Source organism: Capra hircus, chromosome 4 (assembly GCF_001704415.2).
Source record: "Capra hircus breed San Clemente chromosome 4, ASM170441v1, whole genome shotgun sequence".
In the NCBI taxonomy this organism is placed as follows: domain Eukaryota; kingdom Metazoa; phylum Chordata; class Mammalia; order Artiodactyla; family Bovidae; genus Capra; species Capra hircus.
The window spans coordinates 87,514,817-87,534,976 of NC_030811.1; the positions used below are offsets into that span (position 1 = coordinate 87,514,817).

Here is a 20,160-nt window from a genome sequence, read left to right on the forward strand (position 1 = left end):
GTGATACAGATCATGTGATATCAGACTATGCTCCACCATCAGCAGACTCTGTTTTATTTTTTTTAATGGAGGATAACTGCTTTACAATGTTGTGTTGGTTTCCTCTGTACAACAATGTGAATCAGCTCTAAGTGTACGTATACCACCTTCCTTCTGAGCCTCCCGCTTCCCCTCCATCCTACTCCTCTAGGTCAGCACAGGGCACTGAGTTGAGTTACCTGTGTTAAACAGCAGCTTCCCACCAGCTATGTATTTTACACATGGTAGTCTGTATATGTCAAAGACCTCTTTGTTTCTTAACTGAGGTACAACTTGGGAGCATGACTGTCTGGGTTTGAATCGTGGCTCTGAAACTTATGAGCTCTAAGGCACTGTGGCATTACCTGCCTGTGCCTCAGCCTCCCCTATGAAAGGAGCTAATAGAAGAACCTGTCTCACAGGCCACCCTGAGGAGCAGAGCAACTGCCGTATACACATCTGTTCAAAACAACAACTCTACTCAAAACTCGGTAATAACCTAAGTGAAGAAAGAATTTGACAAAGAACAGAGACATGTGTAACTGAACCACTTTGTTGTACACCTCAAACTAACACAACAGTGTTAATCAACTATACTCCAATATAAAGTAAAACTTTTTGGGAAAAAAAGGGGAGATTCAAAATGCAAATCAAGCAACAATAACAAACAGGCAAGCATGCAACATGCTCCCCCATCCCCAGCAAAATGTGTTAGGGTAAAGGGTAAACGGGGCTTCCCAGGTGGTTCAGGCACTGGTAAAGAATTCGCTTGCCAATACAGGAAACAGGAGACGCAGGTTTGATCCCTGGGTTGGGAAGACCTCCTGGAGAAGGAAGTGACAACCCACTCCAGTTATTTTTGCCTGGGAAATCCCATGGACAGAGGAGCTTCGCAGGCTATAGTCCATGGGGTTGCAAACAGTCGGACATGACTGAGCGACTAACAACAACAGACGGCAAACACAGGTAGCATGAAGGGAGGAGGTGTAATGATGGGGAAAGAGTGATAATATCTTAGCCAGTTAGAGTGAATACCTTTGAGACTTTTCAAGTTTTTAAAATCTCCCCTCCCCACATCTAGTTAAATAGGCCTCCTTTCCTCAATAAAGCAATGGATTTCTGGAGAAAGGTGAAAGGAGAAGAAAAAGTGATATGAAAACAATTGTAACTAGAAAATCCAACAAAATGAGTCATCAGTCTGTGAGTCTAAGAATTGGTTTTGCTACTTTTCTTCAGTTTGCAATCTGCTGAGTAAGTGTCAAATAAGACAGCTTTGAGGAATGGTTATAAAAACATTCTCAGAGACTTCCCTGGTGGTCTAGTGGTTAAGACCCCTGTGCTCCTAATGCTGGGGGTCAAGGTTCAATCCCTGGTCCAGGGACTAAAATCCCACATGCTGCAACTAAGTTCACAGGCCACAACGAAGACTCAGCACAGCCAAAGAAACAAAAACCAAAGCCATCCTCAGAGCATAGAAAGTAGCCATGACTAACAGAACAACACTGCTTAGAATATTTTACTCGACCCAGGTCAGAAATTTTATCTCATTTGACTCACCTTCCCAGCACCTTCCAGTTCTTTCTTATCTTTCAGGGCTTGTCCAGACAGCATTTTCATTTCAATAACTCCTGCTACTGCAATGATGGGTACAATTGCTAACAGGAGAAGTGTTAACTGCCAGCCATAGATGAGGGATATAATAATGCCTGTGCCAAGATTTGCAATATTCTGGGTAATTACAGCAAGCCTGGAACCTATAGCCTGCAAAACGAACAGAAAACACTGTTAGAGAGACACCTTCCGATCATCTCTGAAGTCCATGCTTATGTATTTTCTTAGGGACTGTGAAAATTCAGCTTTGTGAAAATCTCATCTCCTCAGTTATGAGCTAATAAGTTAGTAATAAAAGTTTACATGTAAATGTATTTGGTTTCCCAGATGAGGATTTCCATGACCTCAGAATAAATACTGAAAGTAGGTCAATAATTCGAGTTCAATTACATATTTCTATCTCATTTGATTTTTTAATACCACGAAACTTTTCATTAAACAATGACACCATGATCCCTAATACAAACTCTGCAAATTAGCAAGATAAAATAGCCTGACAATTACGTTCAACTGCGACTGTTGGAAAATCCAATGTTAGATGCATAACTACCCATAATTTAAGCCCAATATTGAACATTGAGGGTATCCAAATATTTTGTGGCTTATTTGAGATGCTTCTTGTGTTTAGAGGGCTTCCCAGGTGGTACAGTGGTCAAGAATCCACCTGCCAATGCAGGAGACGCAGGTTTCACCCCTGGGTCAGGAAGATACCCTGGAGTAGGAAGTGGCAACCCGCCCCAATATCCTTGCCTGGAGAATCCCATGGACAGAGGAGCCTGGTGAGCTACAGTCCATAGGGTCTCAAAAGAGTTGGACACGACTGAGCTAGAGCTAGAGAGACTGTGTTCAAAAAAAATACACAGATCTGAATGTTACGGAATTTAAATTTACAATACTAAGCAGACATCCGAACCTTCAGTTTACATGCCAGAAGGAGCCTGAAGCATAACTGTCAGAAGCTTTCAGTTATTTCCAACTGAAAAGTCAGAAGTCAAAATACAATGTGAATTCACTTCACTACTCTACACTTCTCTCCCTTACCCTGGAAACACCCCACAACCTCAAGCCTTTCCAAATTCCTGCTCTGGCCCATGTCTTATCAACACTCCAAATTTCCTCTGCCTGAGTGGGGCCATTCTCAGGGAAAGATTAATGATGGAGAACAGTCTAGAATGGTCTCTCCACCTCTGGGGCCCTGGTCAAATTTTCCCCAATCCCAAAATGACTAGGTACACTGATTAATAACCAAAGTTTCTGGCGGCTCTGAGTTTTAAGACAGAATTCTTTCCAAGCCCCCTGCCTCAATGTCAACCTTCTGAAATCATTGAAACGTATGTTGGTATAAACACCAAACCAGTAACTAGCGGGAAACAGTATTAAAAAAACTACCAATAGCTCTATAATTAAACTCCATACCAAGGAACTGCACCAGGGCTGCAAGAAACGGCATATGTAACAGAGCATTTATTTTTATCTGATGCCATCACTGAGCTTATATAAAGAGAGGGTTAGCCATATCTGGCATAAGTCAGAGTGGAGTGGGCTTTCAAATCAGCTCTGTATTTGCACATTTTCAATTTCAAAGTCAAGGGTTATAATCTGAAAAGAGTCTGTGGCACAGGCAAGATGGAGACTGTTCCTTTCTCAGTATCCCCAAGCCCTTACTCAGAACTCATTTCCCACAGCACCTGACTGCAAGAAGCACTCAGAATATCCCCCAAGTTCACAGCAGACAAATTACTCCAGTACCTAAGCTTCCATACACATAAATGTTTCACTGAGGATGGCAGCCAAGGCCACAGAAATAAGTAAAATGGATCAAAGATGCTTCATGAAAGATGATCCAAAAAGCCTAGAACCTTAAGCTGGCGGGGAAGTAAGCCCCTTGGCATAGTATGATTAAATGATTCTGGTGACATTGCACTGGTTACTGTTCTTTATTCTAATGACACATTCACCATCCCAATATCTATTCTTCATACAGAAAAAGAGTCTCTAGAACAATCCAAGGGAGAGCATAGATTACTAGAAGCCAGAAATTTTTCATTTCAGCAGTGAGGAGGAGGGCAGGTAACATTCTAACGCCAGAGCCCAAGAGTGAAACAAGGTTAGGGCAAAAATGCTCTAATATCTGAAACTCATGAAGTCTATCCTCGAAATCTCTCCACCCCACTATGCTAGCACATTTTTCTACCCACCTTTTCCAGTCTCTCCCTCTCTTATTATTTATTTCCTCCTCAGAGCACCATCAGATCGCTTGAGACCCATTTTTAAATATGTGTGTTTACTAGGAAAAAAAAAAAAAAAGCCTATTTCCCAAACCTCCTTTTGAAATTAAGAATATTTCATCTTTCTCTCATCTCCCTTCTCTAGAAATTTTTTTTCTAAAATATATAGTTTCTTTTGACTTCTGCTGCTGTTGTTGCTAAGTTGCTTCAGTCGTGTCTGACTCTGTGCGACCCCATAGACGGCAGCCCACCAGGCTCCCCCGTCCCTGGGATTCTCCAGGCAAGAGCACTGGAGTGGGTTGCCATTTCCTTCTCCAATGCACGAAAGTGAAAAGTGAAGGTGAAGTCTTTGACTTCTATATGGCCCTTATTTGCTTTTTTTCTCAAAATTCTAACACTTCTATGAAAATTAAACAGCCCACCATTTTATAGGCAAAATATTGAGATTTTTGAAAGAAAATAAAAGTTTTCTTCTGATTTATGATTAGCAGGATTAAGCAAGCTACTTACTCAAAAATATCAAGACATCAGAGAAAATCATTGATGGTGAAGTTAAATATGAAAAAATTAGATGAACATCATTACTAACTATATACACACAGACTTGAGTTTGCCCTGTTTTATGTGGCAATGAGTTTTGACAGCACTGCTTGCCTAACATATGTATATATGTATATAAATTATACTACTTCCTACTGGAAAATAGATACACACATGTATATATATATGTGTATGTATTCTCTATTCGAGCATGCTCAGTCGTGTCCAACTCTCTGCAACCCCATGGACTATAGCCCAACAGGCTCCTCTGTCCACGGAATTTTCCAGGCAAGAAAATTGGGGTGGGCTGCCATTTCCTCCTCCAGTGGATCTTCCCGATCCAGGGATCGAACCCGTATCTCCTGCATCTCCTCCATAGAAGGCAGATTCTTGGCCACGTGGGCCACCTGGGGAGCCCCGTGTGTGTATGTATGTGTATACATTTATACAAATACAGCACACATATCCACCATCATAGGCAGGTCAGTTGGTGGCATGGAGGGGATTCAACTGTCCTCTCTCAGCCAATTTGTGACAACAGCTATTCTGAGCTTTCTGGTTCTGGTGAAGCTCCCCTATCTGCAGTATCCAGGCAGCATCTACTCAACGTTAGGCTGCAAGGGACCGAATTAGTGGGCTTCCTCCAGGATGAGTCCTCCACACCAGACGGGATGTGGGGCGTGTGTGTCGGTGGGAAGTACCTGAACACACATGGCAACGTCTCTGTGAAAGAGACACTGAAGTTATGGAATCAAAGTTTAGCTAGGGAATACTGGCTTTAGGAAACTTCAGGACACAATTTGTTCTCAGAGATCATTATCCCCAGGAATCACCCTTCCAAGGAGCCAGCACAACAGATGAACCCCAAGCTTGTGGACAGATCCTCATGCTAATTTATTTATTTATTTATTGCCATTCTATGTTTTATTTTGAAAGTTATGGGTATTTACATTTATGAAATTTTAGTCTCTTTTTTTCAACTGGAGGATAACTGCTTTACAATGTTGTATTCATTTCTACTGTACAATGTGAATCAGCTATCATCTTATGCTAGCTTAAATTAAAAATAAAATAGAGTAATACTTTACATCTTCTTCCACCTACCACCCCACTTCCCTGCCCCACTTACCAGGAAGTCTTATAATGATTTGTCCAACTGTGTCCTATTCCTCTTTCCCTCTTTGTCTTAAATTCATTCCCACCAGGCTTTCATCCCCATCACACCATGGAAACAGGTCTTGTTTGAACCACAAGCACTTCCAAGTGGCTACAACACTGTACAATGTATGCTTGTTTTGCATGCTTATCAGCAGGATTTGAGACCCTAGACTGCTCTCTCCTTAAAATGCTTTCTCATGTTGTTCTAGGATACTGCCCATCTCCCTCAACATCCAAGAATTCTTGCTCTTCTTTGCTGGGTCATCCTCGTAGCTGAGCTCAGACTATGCTGTTTTCTCTACCACCCATGCTCCCTTGGCTATCTCCTCCTGACTCGTGGCTTTAAAAGCCACCCAGGGGCTGAAAAATCTCCTAATGTTTATTTCCAGACGTCTCTGCTAACCTCCAGACTTGCAAACCTATTTGCCATCAGGACATCTCCCATGTACTGTGGGCATCTCACATGTACCATGTCCCAAACACAACTCTTTTCACAGGTTTTCTGGTTTCATTAAAAAATAATTCCATTTCTTCAGTTGTACAGATCCAAAATTTTGGAGTCATCCTTAAATCTCCTTTTTCTTATATCTCATAACCACATTCAGCCACTCAACAAATTCTGTTGGCTATTTCTTCCAACTATATCCAATTTGATTTTGTCATCACTTTCACTATGACTATCCTAGTCTAAAACACTATCTTCCCTCCCCCTGGATTACTGCAATAATCCCCCTGCTTCTCCCTGGCCCCTTTACCCTATTCACACAGCAGTCTTCAGAATTTTCAGATCATGTACCTACTATGTTCAAAACTCGACAATGGTTTCTCATATAACTTCAGATATGCTGTTGATCTCAACTTACGACATTTCCTTTCACTCTTTTTATTCCCAGCTATACTATCTTCCTGATACTATCTTTCTTGCTGTTTTAGGACCAGTTGTGGAAATACAGGCTCCAGGAGCCTCAGGAGCTTTGCACTTGCTGATCCTTCTGTTAGAGAACATGCCTCTCTAGACATCTACAGGGCTGGCATCTTTCCTTCCTTCATGCCTCTTGAGTATGTCACCATACCACTGAGCCTGAGGCCCTCCTTCCCCACCATGCCCTAACAGCATATCCTGCAGCCATTTTTCCCATAGCACTTACGACAATCTGACATCCTGTGAGGACTTCATAAGGGCAACATTATTGTCTGTTGAGGAAGTTCAAAGTTACTGCAAGTGATGTTTACATTCTGTTATATTACATTCTGTACAGTTTGACCTAAACCTCAATTTCTGTTGATGTGTTTGCTTTAAGAAAAGAGATCTGTATTAAAATAACAATGCCTAAGATTTTATTGTGATTTTATAACTCTGTATGTGCTTCCACATTCATAACTGAATTTATCCTTATAGAAGCCCCATGTATTAGTTAGAAGAAATGTAATCATAGTACTCTAAAAGCTAAAGATTGATCTGGTTCAAGGGAGGAGAGATCACATGCTCCCCCCGCCCAAATCCCACATCATCCTGTGGATTTTTGTCATAAAGAGACCAGGTGGCACTAGTGGTGCAGAACCTGCCTGCCAATGCAGGAGACATAACAGACGTGGGTTCAGGCCCTGGGTCAGGAAGATCCCCGGAGGAGGGCACGGAAACCCGCTCCAGTGTTCTTGCCTGGAGAATCCTCATGGACAGAGGAGCCTGGCTGGCCACAGTCCATAGAGTCGCAAAGACTCAGACACGACTGAAGCAACTCAGCTGCACACATGGTACAGTTAAAGAAAAGACAGTCACTTTACCCACCAATCAAAACCTGCTGGTTTAACAGTTTCCAGTTGTATTAATTAAAGAAATTCATGTAGCAGCAGAATTTAAGTTTTATAGTCTGATAAAATTGTTCCTTTTATCCTTGCTTTAATTTTTTCATACTGTTTTCATTTCTTTCAACCTTTGTCTAAATTTTCTTCCCTCCCCTCTGAATTCAGTGACCCTAAACTTTCTTGCAGCAACTACACACACTTTTTTTCAACAGCAATTACAATTTTGGGGGGACTAGCAAACCATTAAAACACATTGAAAAGATTAAAAAAAAAAAAAAAGCCTTGCATGATACACTGATAAACACTTCCTTTTAAAATAATTATCCGTCTACATGTATTTAGATAATAGCACGAATAAGATGGAAAATAACAAAACAAAGCTCAAAAGTTATCACTGTTATAGTGATACAGCATGTGATATTTAAATAGATAATATTTTTTCTGTAAGGCACATGATATATCGCATAGGTTAAAGGTTTGACATTTTCTAAATGATGATGAGAATTAACTGTAGGGAGAGAATTAGTTTCATGCTCAAATTCTAAATGGCCCATTAGGACAATCACAGCAGAAAGGAGGCTGTCATACCCCTTTAACTTGAGCGGCGTCATTGGCAAGCCTGGTCGTCAATGCTCCCGTGGTGTTTTTAGGGTCATCGAACCAGCTCACATCCTGTGGCAGAGAAACTCATTTCATTATCTTAAAGCCTGACGCATGAGACCTTCAGCTCAAGAGCACTGACAGGGTGCCCTTATTATCCTACACTAAGCACTTAGGATTTGACACTGAGTAGATAAGAAAGGGACTTAATAAAGTCATAAAGAGATCATCTCTCAAAAAATTTTTGAGTGCCTACTCTGTTCCAAACATAATTGCTACATGTTGAACCTATTCAACACTGAACAAAAATGACAGAGTTGCTGCTTTCATGAAGCCCAGATTCCAGGGACAAAAGCCACAAATTAATATACACCATGCCAAGGGGTAATAAATGCTAGAAGAAAAACAGAATGGGGTAAGAAGGGAAAAAAAGTTGGTGGAGGCACCATTTTATAGATTGGGGAGGTGAGAGAGAAGGCCTTGCTCAGGTGACCTTTGAGCAGAGACCTGAGTACAGAGAGATGAGAGTATCTGGACAAGGAAAGAACAGCACGTGCAAAAGCCCCGAGGCAGAGGCATTTCTGATCCGCTCACATACAAGCAAGAAAGCGTAAAGGTGGTCACCAGCCTTAAAAGCACCTCTATGTAAATGTACAGAAGCTGCCTCTTCCTCGGGACAGACATCCATTCTCACTGGGCTCTCCCTCTTCCCTACCCCCATATCCACTTACGTCAGCCAATGTGTAGGGAGTAGACTGTGTATGGGGAATGAGGTGAAGCTCTTGGAGATGAGGTCTGGGGAGGTAGTGGGGACACAGGGTTTATGACTTTATTAGCAAATGCAGAGATTCTAGATTTGGGGAATTCCCTGGTGGTCCAGTGGCTAGGACTCCATATTTTCACTGCTAGCGGCCTGGGTTCAATCTCTGGTCAGGGAACTAAGATCCCACAAGCTGTATCATGTTGACCCCCCCACACACACACAAAAAAAAAGATTCCAGATTTTACCCTGAGAGATATGGGCAGCTTTTAAGCAGAGGGATGTAATTTAACTTTTATCTTGGAAGAACGATTCTGGTTCTTGGGCAATGAACCTACTGGACTAGGATAAGGATTGAGGCAGTGAGACGGGTTAGGAGGCTGTTGTAATATCGGACAGAGAAGAGGAGACAAGACAACTCCTAGGACTTTAACCTGAGCAACTGGCAGAATGGAGGGGCCATTTACTGATATCGGGGAGGTCTAGGTAAGGAGTAAGCCCTTTGGCGAAGGGTGGGAGGGGTGTCCAAAGCTCAGTTTCGGAGGCATTTGGTATGAAATTCTTAATAGACAGTCAAATAGAGAAGTCAAATAAACAGCTGACTATGGTTTATGGCCGAATAAATGAATTGGGTTAAAAAAAAAGATCAACCAATGAAATCTAGATTAAACTTTAACATTCAACATACAACAGGACTTTATTTATAATAACACTTACACTTTTAAATGCAAAAATACTAAAAATACTGTGAGTTTGAAGTCTCAGTTTGTATCTGTTACAAAAATAACTAAGGTCATAAGAAGTTATCTCAACTGTGATTTGCAGTTAAAGCAGCGTTTATCAAATATTCAAGAAAAAACTAAATATAATGCACTATAAATTATTATAGTACATATCCATTTGCTTTTTAAAAATTTTTAAGTGTTTAAGTGTCTCCCCCATTGGAACATAACTGCCGTGTATACAGGCACCACTCTGACTTGAAGACCTTACAATACCTAGTATATCATGCCTTGTAAGCAGAAGGCACTTAATGCATGATGGCTAGACTGAATAATTGGTGAAGAGGGTATGACACAAATCCTCAGCTCAAATCCAAAGTATAAGGGGCCTAGGAGTTGGCCTACGGCCTGGCTGGGGAATGGGGCATTTAGCCCTGGGCCCAAGCCCTGAGTCTAATTCGGATCTTTCTGACTGAAAATCCTGACAAGAGGCCCTACACCAAACAGTGCTCTCTCACTCCCTGGACTTGGTCCTGGCTCTGTCAGTCCTGAGCCAGCAATCCCCATAATCAGTCTTGTTTTTAAGCGGCCAGGGGTCACCATGCTTATGAGCCAGGGTTCAAACCCAGCCCGGTGCCCACAGGTATATCTGAGGCATTCTTGTTAAGTATCACTGTATTAGTGATTTTTAAATGGAAAGTTACAAAGTCACAGGCAAAATGTGTGTGATTGTTAAAGACACCTTCCCCTTTGCACTGATCTGCTTTGAGTGACATGTCTAGGACCCCCCTCCCCCTTCCCCTAAGCAAACATTCACATCCATGTGCTGTCAGGGCCTGGAGGGTGCCCAGTGGGGGGGACCTAAGTCACTATCGGCTAGGAACAGTGCAGCTTGAACGAGCCTATCAGTCAAGCCCCAGCACAGAAACCAAGCAGCACCAAGTGGGCCACGGGCTGACTTTTGACCTGTGGAAAGAAAGGGTTCAGAGGGCACTTCTTGGCAGGAATAAACATGAGCATCACGGGTCTCCCAGGGAGAGAAGGAAACAAAGAGAGGAGAGGGATGTGGGGGCACGGAAGATCGCTTCCATCTCCTCTGCCTACAGCTGCTGAGGCGGAGGGCGGAGGGGAGCCTGCCCGGGAGACGCCCTGGTCCCGAGCCCATCCCCGGCGGAGCACCCCAAGCTCACTCTGCGGCACCGACAGCAATCCCGCCGCCTCCCCACAGGGCACAGTGCACACCCCCGGGCGCCATCCCCGGCAGGCCTACCTGTCTCAGCATCGACCTGAAAACCAGGTACCGCAGCCGCCTGGTGAGGATCTCGCCTGCTTTGCCGAACGTGAAGCCCTGTGGAGAGGGACACGCCACAGGGAGAAGGCTGGTCAGAGGCCCGGCCGCCGCCGACACCATGGGAAAGGGACGTGGGGTCAGCGCCGGGGCAGGACACAAAGTTGGAAAGCCCGGTTTCAAGGCTTGGCAGCTCTGCTTCTCAAACAGCGACCACGAGCGTGGCGCGCCACCAGCAGAGGAGGGAGGATCTGATTTTGAAATTGACACTGCTGCTCCCCAACCAGCCGGCGAGCCCATTGCGGATCTACAAGGAAGTGGTTCCTCTGTCTCCCATCCCACTCCCGCTTCTCTCTCTCAGCAACCAGGGCCTGCCACTGAGGAAACTGGGAAGTTGTTCCCAAGGCAAGGGAATTCGACTCTAACCCAGGGGTTTATATTATGAATCATCCCAAGCAGGAAATTTCTGAGAGTGAATGAGGGTGGAGGGATGGCGGGCACTGGTCACAATTACACCAGACCTGAGGTGCAACCTGGAAAAACAGGAATCTGCAGCCCCTCCAGCCATAAAAGATGCAGAGAATAAAGATGTCAAATGCTTTGTTTCCAAGTTAAAAGAAAAGCCAAAGTCTAGGAGAGAAATAGGCTGGAAAGGAAGCTTACTGGAGAGAGTTTTCTGCACTGATCTCCCCCTTCCCCAAGGATATGACCTATGCCTGGGAGGAGAGAAGAGCATAAGATGTGATTGTGTGGCCATGCTGGGCCACATCTGGGGAGGAAGGAGGAAAGACCCTCGTCCCGGAGCTTGGGGATATATAGGGCCAGACTGAGGCACTGCGCCACTTTCTCTCTGGAGCTCCGGGAAGGGGAGGTTCACAGATGGAGCCTGCCGCACAGTGGCCCAGGGAGAGCAGAGTGGAACTGGCTGGATGGTGCACTGAAGGAAGGGAAGCCCTAGTAAGAGCCCAGAGTCTCCTGCCGCATCCGAGACATGACGGAAGGCAACTGTAGCTCCTCCACACTCCCAGGGGGCAGGCTGGACATCATCAAGAGAGAGAGAAGAAACACAGGCAAAGAGCCCAAGTGGAGAGAAAGTGAACTCTTCCTCATGGTCCTGACCAAGGGGGACAGCCAGGCTGGACCGTGTAACTGCAGGCCACCAGCCCCTCTGGTCACCAGTGTGAAGCAGGGGGCAGGGGAGGTGCACAGACCAGCGCCCCCCACCCAGTGCTACAATGCTGTGTACCCTCTGCTAAGACACACCAAGCCAGGGACAAGGGGGAGAGAAAGAGACCCTGGATTAACTGAGTTGAAGCCCTCCATTACCAAAATGATTAACCTTACTAGGAAGTGACCAGATGAGGGTTTCTGCTTTAAAATGAATAAAACCTGAACTATCCTGCCCACTATGAGAATACTACTCCTGTCATTTGATTGAGAACTAGCCAGTGATAAGTATGTCAGGAACATTCTCTCTACAAGTCCTCAGGACAAACCTATAATTACCACTTTACAGAAGAAATGGAGGTCGAGGGAGGCTGGGAAGTGGCCAGAGGCTACAGTTCTAAGGTGCGAGAGCTGGAATCTGATGTGCATCTAAGAGAATCTTAACCAGAATGAGCACCCAGAGCCTGGGCTGTAATCCCCCAGTGAGCTCCTTCCTTGCTTTTCTAAATGAGGGGCTAACACCATCTAACACCATGTTCTAATCCCATTGTTGGCACAGTGCCACCTCTGCACTTCCAAGATCCTAGAATTCACAGGCTTAGTTCTTACCTCGGTTTGCCAGGCAAGCCAGGCTCCACTCTCCCTGGGTATCACTGTGTGACAAAGGTACCACCTTAACTGCCTTTGCGTCACCAGTTCAGATTTCCAGCTCAAAGCCTATCCCGCTCCAAACTCCTTAACCAACTGCACCCTCAGCAACCTCTACATTTTCCCAACTTCTCTGGCATTAATACTTGGTATGACAATCTTGCATACAAGTTAGAGTGTCACATTTATTCTAATATGATCAGATTCCCCAAAGAGACTTGAAGGACTCAGTAACAAAAGAGTCCATGGTTTGGGATCTCCTATCATGTCCAGAAAAGTGTCCTGTCTATTCAAAATATATAAACATGCTCACACCATGCAAAATAAAGAGATCTATTGAGAGTTCTATCTTTAAAAAATGCATGTGACTAATCACTCACTCTGGAGAAGGAAATGGCAACCCACTCCAGTATTCTTGCCTGGAGAATCCCAGGGACAAAGGCGCCTGGTGGGCTGCCATCTATGGGGTCACACAGAGTCAGGCACGACTGAAGCAACTTAGCAGCAGCAGCAACCACTCATTCATTTAATAAGTGATTATGTTTATAATCATCTCACACACAACTAGGACCTCACCTCTTTTCATCATCAAGAGTCAGCTACCATTATCACCATTTTAATAGATGAGGGAACTGAGGCTTACACAGTTCAGTTATGTACTTGTTCAAGGACACAAAATTAGGAACTGGTGCAACTCATACCTGACTCTACACCTAACACCAAAGCCCATACTGCCTTACCATGTGGAGCTTCTAGAGTGCTTAAACTCCTGGCAATTTCATTTCAGCCAAATGATCTGCAATCTGTAAAATCTGATACTTTACATATGCTTACTACACTTTTTGTTTGAAGACTGACATTCTTCCATCATCAGAAAGGTTCCTTCTTCTTCAGGAAAAGAATGACAAACTCTTCAAATATTTTTGAAATCAGCATGACTGGCTTGTGGGGCTCTAAGGTTTGTTCTTGCTTTTAGAACACTGGAAGATACTTGAGTATCAGAACTGGATGGCAGTACTTATATACCCAAACATGTGTCCACAGCTCCCCTAGATTCCATTTCTAAGACCCCTGCTTTTACTTCCAATCATTGTGTTAGATCAAACACTCTCCGTTCCCTCTGACTTCATGAACATTTCAAGTCAGGGGAGAAGGTGGGGAGAAGGAAGGAAGCAAGGGTTCCTTCCCTTGGGGTGTAAGAGGAAGCCAGAGGAAGCAAACATCTTTGGTTTAAGCCAAGGAAACTGACTGCTAAGAGCCCAGTGACTAGAAGAGTGACTCTGCTAAACAGCAAATCACACAGATGTTTAATAAATTCCCCCAGTTGGGTAATGATACATTTCTCCAAATGGAAAAAAACAGTGAAAATGTAGACCCTTACCTGAAGGAAAAATGTAATAAAAGAAATAATTCCAAGGATTAGAAACAACAGTGAAAACAAGTTACTGTTCTGTCGTTTGGTCTCGTCATCGTCACCTCTGGTGAAGATCTGGCAAAAGAAAATATTTAAGGGTTTCAGTACCACTGAAGAAATCATTCAAAGTCTGACCCATGTTACATCGAGTTATAGTATTTGGGGTCAAGAGGGCCTTAGCATGTGGAGCTCAGGCAGGCTTCCCTAAGGCCAGACTTAAATGGGGCGGTATCGTGCCTTCCCTGGGGGCCAGGGCCTGTCATTCATTCACTAATCTATCCAACTCTTTCTCCGCTCATACTCCTTCTTGAAGTAATGGGTGCTTCAAGTCAGCACCAAACCCACTACTGCAGAACTGGGGACAGACACTCTCCTATTCCTGTGATGGAGACTACACTGTATGGCAGTCTGTTGTTTCACACGGGGACATTTCCAACTGTCCCCAGGTGTCTGGAGACACATCTGCTGATGTGGTTTTGGTGAGCCCAGGAGGTGAGCTCATATATTCAGCCCAGGTCTCTCTGAAGAAAGGATGCTTCTTTAGCCAGCCTTCTTTGTAGGGTGGCCTGTTGGACAGTGGGCAACTAGAGCCAGCTCACCCAGAACCACACTCGGAGACCTTGGTTAAAAGAGCTAAACAGGATGCCTTGGGCTCAAAAAGCATGCAGAGAACAACCACTTCACAGGGAAAGGAAACCATCTTCCTTCACACTGGGCCAAAATCTGACTTTAAGATTGTAACTTTATGGTTGAAAATGACATCATGAAAAGCAGGTGCGACCAGTATCTGTCAACCTGAATCTTTTCAAGCCGTCCCATTTGTTTTCCTCTTAATACTCGGGACAGACATCCCACAGAGGCCAAGTGCCCATCACATCCTGACAAGCACACGAATCAGAGAGTGGCTCTCCATTGAGCTGGTGTGATGAACACGCGAGGAACCCTCTCTGTACACCAGTCACAGAACTGTTCCTGTGCCTGACTCAGAGTCCAGCGATGGCAGGTAGGGGACAGTGGCCTAGTCAGTTTCATGGACTGATTTACAGGATCTCATTCCCAAGGCCCTAGGGTAGAAACCAACTGCCACGACAAAGGAAGTTTTGAAAAATCAGTTTTCCTATCACAAATAAGACTTCTACATCTTCAAGCTGTTATATGAAGGTACAATGCATGTTCTTGTGGCTTTTATATAAATTTACAAATACAAATAGTTCATTCTTTAGTCAGGACTCACAGGTATGTCCCCAAAATGAACATAAACACTTACTCCTATAATCCTTGAAAATATGACTGAGAATGCTGGTTGCAGAGCTCCATTTATAATGGCGCAAAATACACCAACCACAAAATAAGGCCATTCAGTTATATTCAGCTTCAGAATCCTCCAAAAGGAAACGGGAGGTACACTTTCATCCTGGAGAACACAAAATATTACAACAAACTCGTTAGGAAAATAACTGATCTTAATGGATTGAACTGACGTACAGTTCTTCTGTATGCACAACAGTTTTTAAGCAAATATATCTTATTCCTACTTCCTTATCAATTGATGGCTATGGAACTTTTCTTAAAGAGTGCTGACAGATTCTGTTACATTGTGCCTTCATTTTTAAAGGAATACATGATGAGTCCATAAATATTTAAGTCTGACCAGACATCTGGAATGTGACAAGCATATTTGTAAGGATGAAAGAACAAAAATGTTTGTATTTGAAGACCCACTATTATCTCTTTACATTATAAACTCTAATTCTAAAGTTCTTATCCTATAAATTATCATTCATAAATTCCACCTTAGAGTTAACATGCTGAGATTTGGGTCTGTGGACCAAGCGAAGGGACAGGACAGGGAACTCTGGATAATCCTTTCTTGCTCCCACTCCCATCCCAGCCTTAGCCCTCTGTTAAAGACATCAGTCTGCAGCCTCTTTTGTACCAAAGTTTCTTCTGTACTGAGCTTTCTGTCCTGGCTTTGGGATCCACGGATACTCCTGCGAGTTGATTTTCTTCTGATTAGACTGGATCTTGAATCTTGGGAGGACGTGTACAAGTCATCAATTTTACTTAGGGATTCACCAGGGGTATTTTCCAATTCAAGTTCATTTCCTTTTGTCTAAAATAAACAAGAAATATGCATAAGTTGGTTAGGCGGAGTTAACCAACAAAATCTAATCGCTCAACAGCAGGTATCAAGGAAAATGGTAATTTAAGTCCTTATGGGAAAGGATGAAATGGAACTGCTATTTTTTTGGTGTGATTATATTTGAAAATTGAAACCATTAAATAAGGATCCCTATAAACTATGCTGAAACAATATGGCATCCATTCCAAGTATCTTATCTAGTCACCTCCTCTGTGTGAGTGATTTTGGCTCAATCAGATTTGCTTTGGACCAGTGACATCACACAAATAACGGTGCAAGTCATACTGTGAGACACAGTGTTTTCAGTAGACATGTCAAAAAAAGTGACAGGTAAAGTTAACTTTAATAATATATTTTATCTAACCTTTAATGTATCTAAGATATTAATGTAATCAGCATAAAAACTTTTTGAGATACCTTGCATTTTTCTTTGGACTAAGTCTTTGGACTCTGGTATGCATTTTCAACTTACGACCACTTCGATTCAGATTAGCCACCACTAACGTGCTCAATAGCCATGAGTGGCTAGCAGCTGCGAGAGTGGATACTGCTGTGGCTGCTGGTTAGCCACTCAGTTGGGTCCTGCTCTTTTTGCCACCCCATGGGCCATAACCTGCCAGGCTCCTCTGGCTATGGAATTTTCCCAGCAAGAATACTGGAGTAGGTTGTCATTTCCTTCTCCAGGGCATCTCCTGACCTAGGGATTGAACCCACATCCCTTGCTTGGCAGGCAGACTCTTTACCACTGAGCCACCTGTGAAGCCCCTACTGGAGTGGATAGCTCACTTTTAAGCCTTTATAATTTTACCTTTCTCTACCCTTCTTCATTTCTCTCCTTTCAAGAAGGAAAAAAAATATCTAAAATCTGGTGTGATCTTCCTTGCTTCCCACCCCAAAATTTTTTCCCTCTTCTCAAAATAATCAATAGTAACATTTATTTATAGCACCAGATACAGCAAAATCGGCTCATGCCTGGGATACTTGAGGAAACTGCTAGAGTCAGACTGCACCTGCATTGTGACAAGTTTGAAGTAAATGCCTCTCTTCCCCATGAGCTCATCATGACTGCCTTCCTCCACGATGACTCCATCATCAAGACCAGCGATGACGTCAGCATTGCGAACCGTGGACAGACGATGCGCTATCACAATGGTGGTCCGGCCTTCTCTGGCCTAAAGGGAGAAAATCTCGTTTTTGAATACATGAAGGATTATATGAAAAACATTCAGTAATTCAATGTATACTTCCTGACCACCAATGCCCTGGACATTGCAAAGCTGTGTAAGCCATATGAGGCAGTCTCTGGCTTCAGTAAATGTATTGTTAATGGTTTAAATGATGTTTTAATAAATATAAACACAAATATGATAGTCTCATATTAACACTATGTAAGCCTCTAAGATTTTACTCAATCTCTACTAGCCTAAGTTTACGTAATCATCCAGGGCGTATACAGAGGTAAAACACTCGACAGCCCAGGAATCAGTCAATCGGAGCAGACACAGGCCCGCTGCTATCCCGTGAAGCCAGCCAGCAGCAAGGCCCCCTGGAAGTCCCCCTGTGCTCTCTCACAGACATCTGGATGACCAAGACCAACACTAAATGTGAGGCAACACAGGCCAGACTTCAGTGTTGCACTGATCTGAACTCAAACCTTAGTTCTGCTCTGTATGAGTTCCAGGATGTTATACAAGCCTTTAAACCTGTGCAAGGTTCAACTTATTCACATATCAAATGGGGATAACAGTGCAAGGCCACTTTCTGGAGTGGTTGTGATATACAATAATGCACAGGTAGCACTGTGATGTACACAGTAAGTGCTTAATAAATGATGCCTATTTCTAGGGAGAAGCATTATGGAGAAACTAAGGAGCTAAGTAAATGTCTTAAACACCCAATCTCGTTTTTATTTTCATATGGAACAAAGCCAGATAACCAGCACTTGTCTGAGATTTCTTTAATCTTTATAATTTCCCCAGTGCTTATAATTTTTCTTACTCATATTTCTGTCTTGGAACTAGCAATAAAATTCTCAGAATAAGCTAGCAAAAAGAGGTATATGGATCAGTATGAAAAAGAGAAGTGAGAAAAAGTCTAGGAAGAAAAAAAATGCACATCAGAAAAATTAGGTGGAAACAACCAGAAAGCAGAGAAGACAATGCATCGATTCTTCGGATGTTTTCAAAGGATGAGATGTGGAATGCCCCCTTCAAAATGTGCATTAAAAGGAAAGGTATTTTTTAATGCAATCTTTCTAAATTCATTTTATTAATAATTTAATACATAGAAACATGGTAGAATAGAAAGAAAACACAGATAAGCAAAGTGAAGAGGGAAAAGCCGACTCAATCGCATCTCCATCTATTCTGGTCCACCAAATCGTTAGGGACCTTTTTTCTTTTTCCTTTCTCAACAATCTGTTACGCACTCTGACAGGATGTTTAGCGAAACAGAGTTGTTTTGTTATTAGAAGAGGGGGATAGTTGGAGCAGAAATGAGCTCATCTTTCAGTTCTCCCGGGAGCACTTCAACTCACAGCACTTATGGGTGAAAAGGTTTCCGTGTTCCGTGTCCTCACAGAGCGAGCCTACTTGTCATCAGACACCGGAGACCAAGCACACGGTGACTGGCGTGGCACACACTCAGTCTAGCCGGTGAGTGAGTCACGTGGACTCAGGTACTGCAGGAAGGTCGAACTCTCCAGATGGTCAAGGACATTTCATTTCATTCCCAGCGTCATCAACTCTCTGGCACTCTCCTCAAGATAAGATGTCTGTCATTTCCCAATTGTCTTTGATAGGCATCTGATCTCCTGAGAACTAGATGTAAACCTTCCTCGTGGTGACAACAGTAAAAACTCATAAAACCTAGGTATCAGGGTGATCTCTAAGGCTAAGTTTTTAAGAGCACAATGAAGACCAACTTTCACCTGAGTCTATATTTCTCATTGTTTAACTTAAAAAAATGTGCAAGTATCTTTCAATGAAAGTTTATTCATCTCTACCTGAAAATATACCAGAGAAATAGAAGTTATACAGATCCAGAGAGGCCTGATGGTTTTAGTAGCTTAAAGAATTACCTTAGGAGAGATTTCTTTAAAAATAATATTAAGAAGAATTAACAACAGAATGTTCTTATGCTTATAAACCAGCTAGGATTGAACTGAGGTTCACCCACCTTATCCAGGGCAGCCTGAACCACCGCTTCACTCTCCGTGTCCAGCGCTGAGGTGGCCTCATCCAGCAGGAGGATCTTGGGGTTGCGAACCAGGGCCCGGGCAATGGCAATTCTCTGCTTCTGTCCACCGCTTAGCTGGGCTCCTCTCTCTCCAACCAGGGTGTCAAATTTCTACAACATCGAAAACACAGGAGGATTAAACAACAGAATAAGCAATCTCAGCTCAGATTTTTAAGATGGGAAGTAATCCTATAAACAACCCAAATCTAACAGGCAGTATGCTCTAGTTTTGTGTGTGTGTGTGTGTGTGTGTGTGTGTGTGTGTGTGTGTGTCTCTGTGTGTGTGTGTGTGTGTCTGTGTGTGTGTGTGTGTGTGTGTGTGTGTGTCTCTGTGTGTGTGTGTGTGTGTGTGTGTGTGTGTGTGTGTGTGTCAAGTCACTTCAGTCGTGTTCAACTCTGCGACTCTACGGACTGAAGCCCACCAGGCTCCTCTGTCCATGGAACTCACCAGGCAAGAATACTGGAGTAGGCTGCCATGCCCTCCTCCAGGGATCTTCCCAACCCAGAGATCGTCTCTTATGTCTCCTGCGTTAGGACGTGAGTTCTTTACCACTGGCACCACCTGGGAGGCCTCAAACTTAGCAATGCTGCTGCTGCTGCTGCTGCTGCTGCTAAGTCACTTCAGTCGTGTCCGACTCTATGCGACCCCATAGACGGCAGTCCACCAGGCTCCCCTGTCCCTGAGATTCTCCAGGCAAGAATACTGGAGTGGGTTGCCATTTCCTTCTCCAATGCATGAAAGTGAAAAGTGAAAGTGAAGTTGCTCAGTCATGTCCGACCCTCAGCGACCCCATGGACTGCAGCCTACCAGGGTCCTCCG

The 20,160-nt window shown here is 43.6% G+C and overlaps 1 protein-coding gene across 2 annotated transcripts in view; it reads right to left on the reverse strand.

The window, feature by feature from the left end:
• ABCB1 (ATP binding cassette subfamily B member 1) overlaps positions 1-20,160 on the reverse strand; it is a 102,731-nt gene that overhangs the window by 26,620 nt on the left and 55,951 nt on the right. For both annotated transcript variants that reach the window (XM_018047299.1, XM_018047300.1), the window contains 8 exons: positions 19,281-19,451; positions 17,114-17,275; positions 15,897-16,073; positions 15,228-15,374; positions 13,928-14,035; positions 10,714-10,791; positions 7,950-8,033; positions 1,576-1,779 (listed from right to left, as the gene is read on the reverse strand). In XM_018047299.1, the coding sequence (XP_017902788.1) occupies positions 1,576-1,779; positions 7,950-8,033; positions 10,714-10,791; positions 13,928-14,035; positions 15,228-15,374; positions 15,897-16,073; positions 17,114-17,275; positions 19,281-19,451 (1,131 nt within the window). The remainder of the gene's footprint in view (positions 1-1,575; positions 1,780-7,949; positions 8,034-10,713; positions 10,792-13,927; positions 14,036-15,227; positions 15,375-15,896; positions 16,074-17,113; positions 17,276-19,280; positions 19,452-20,160) is intronic.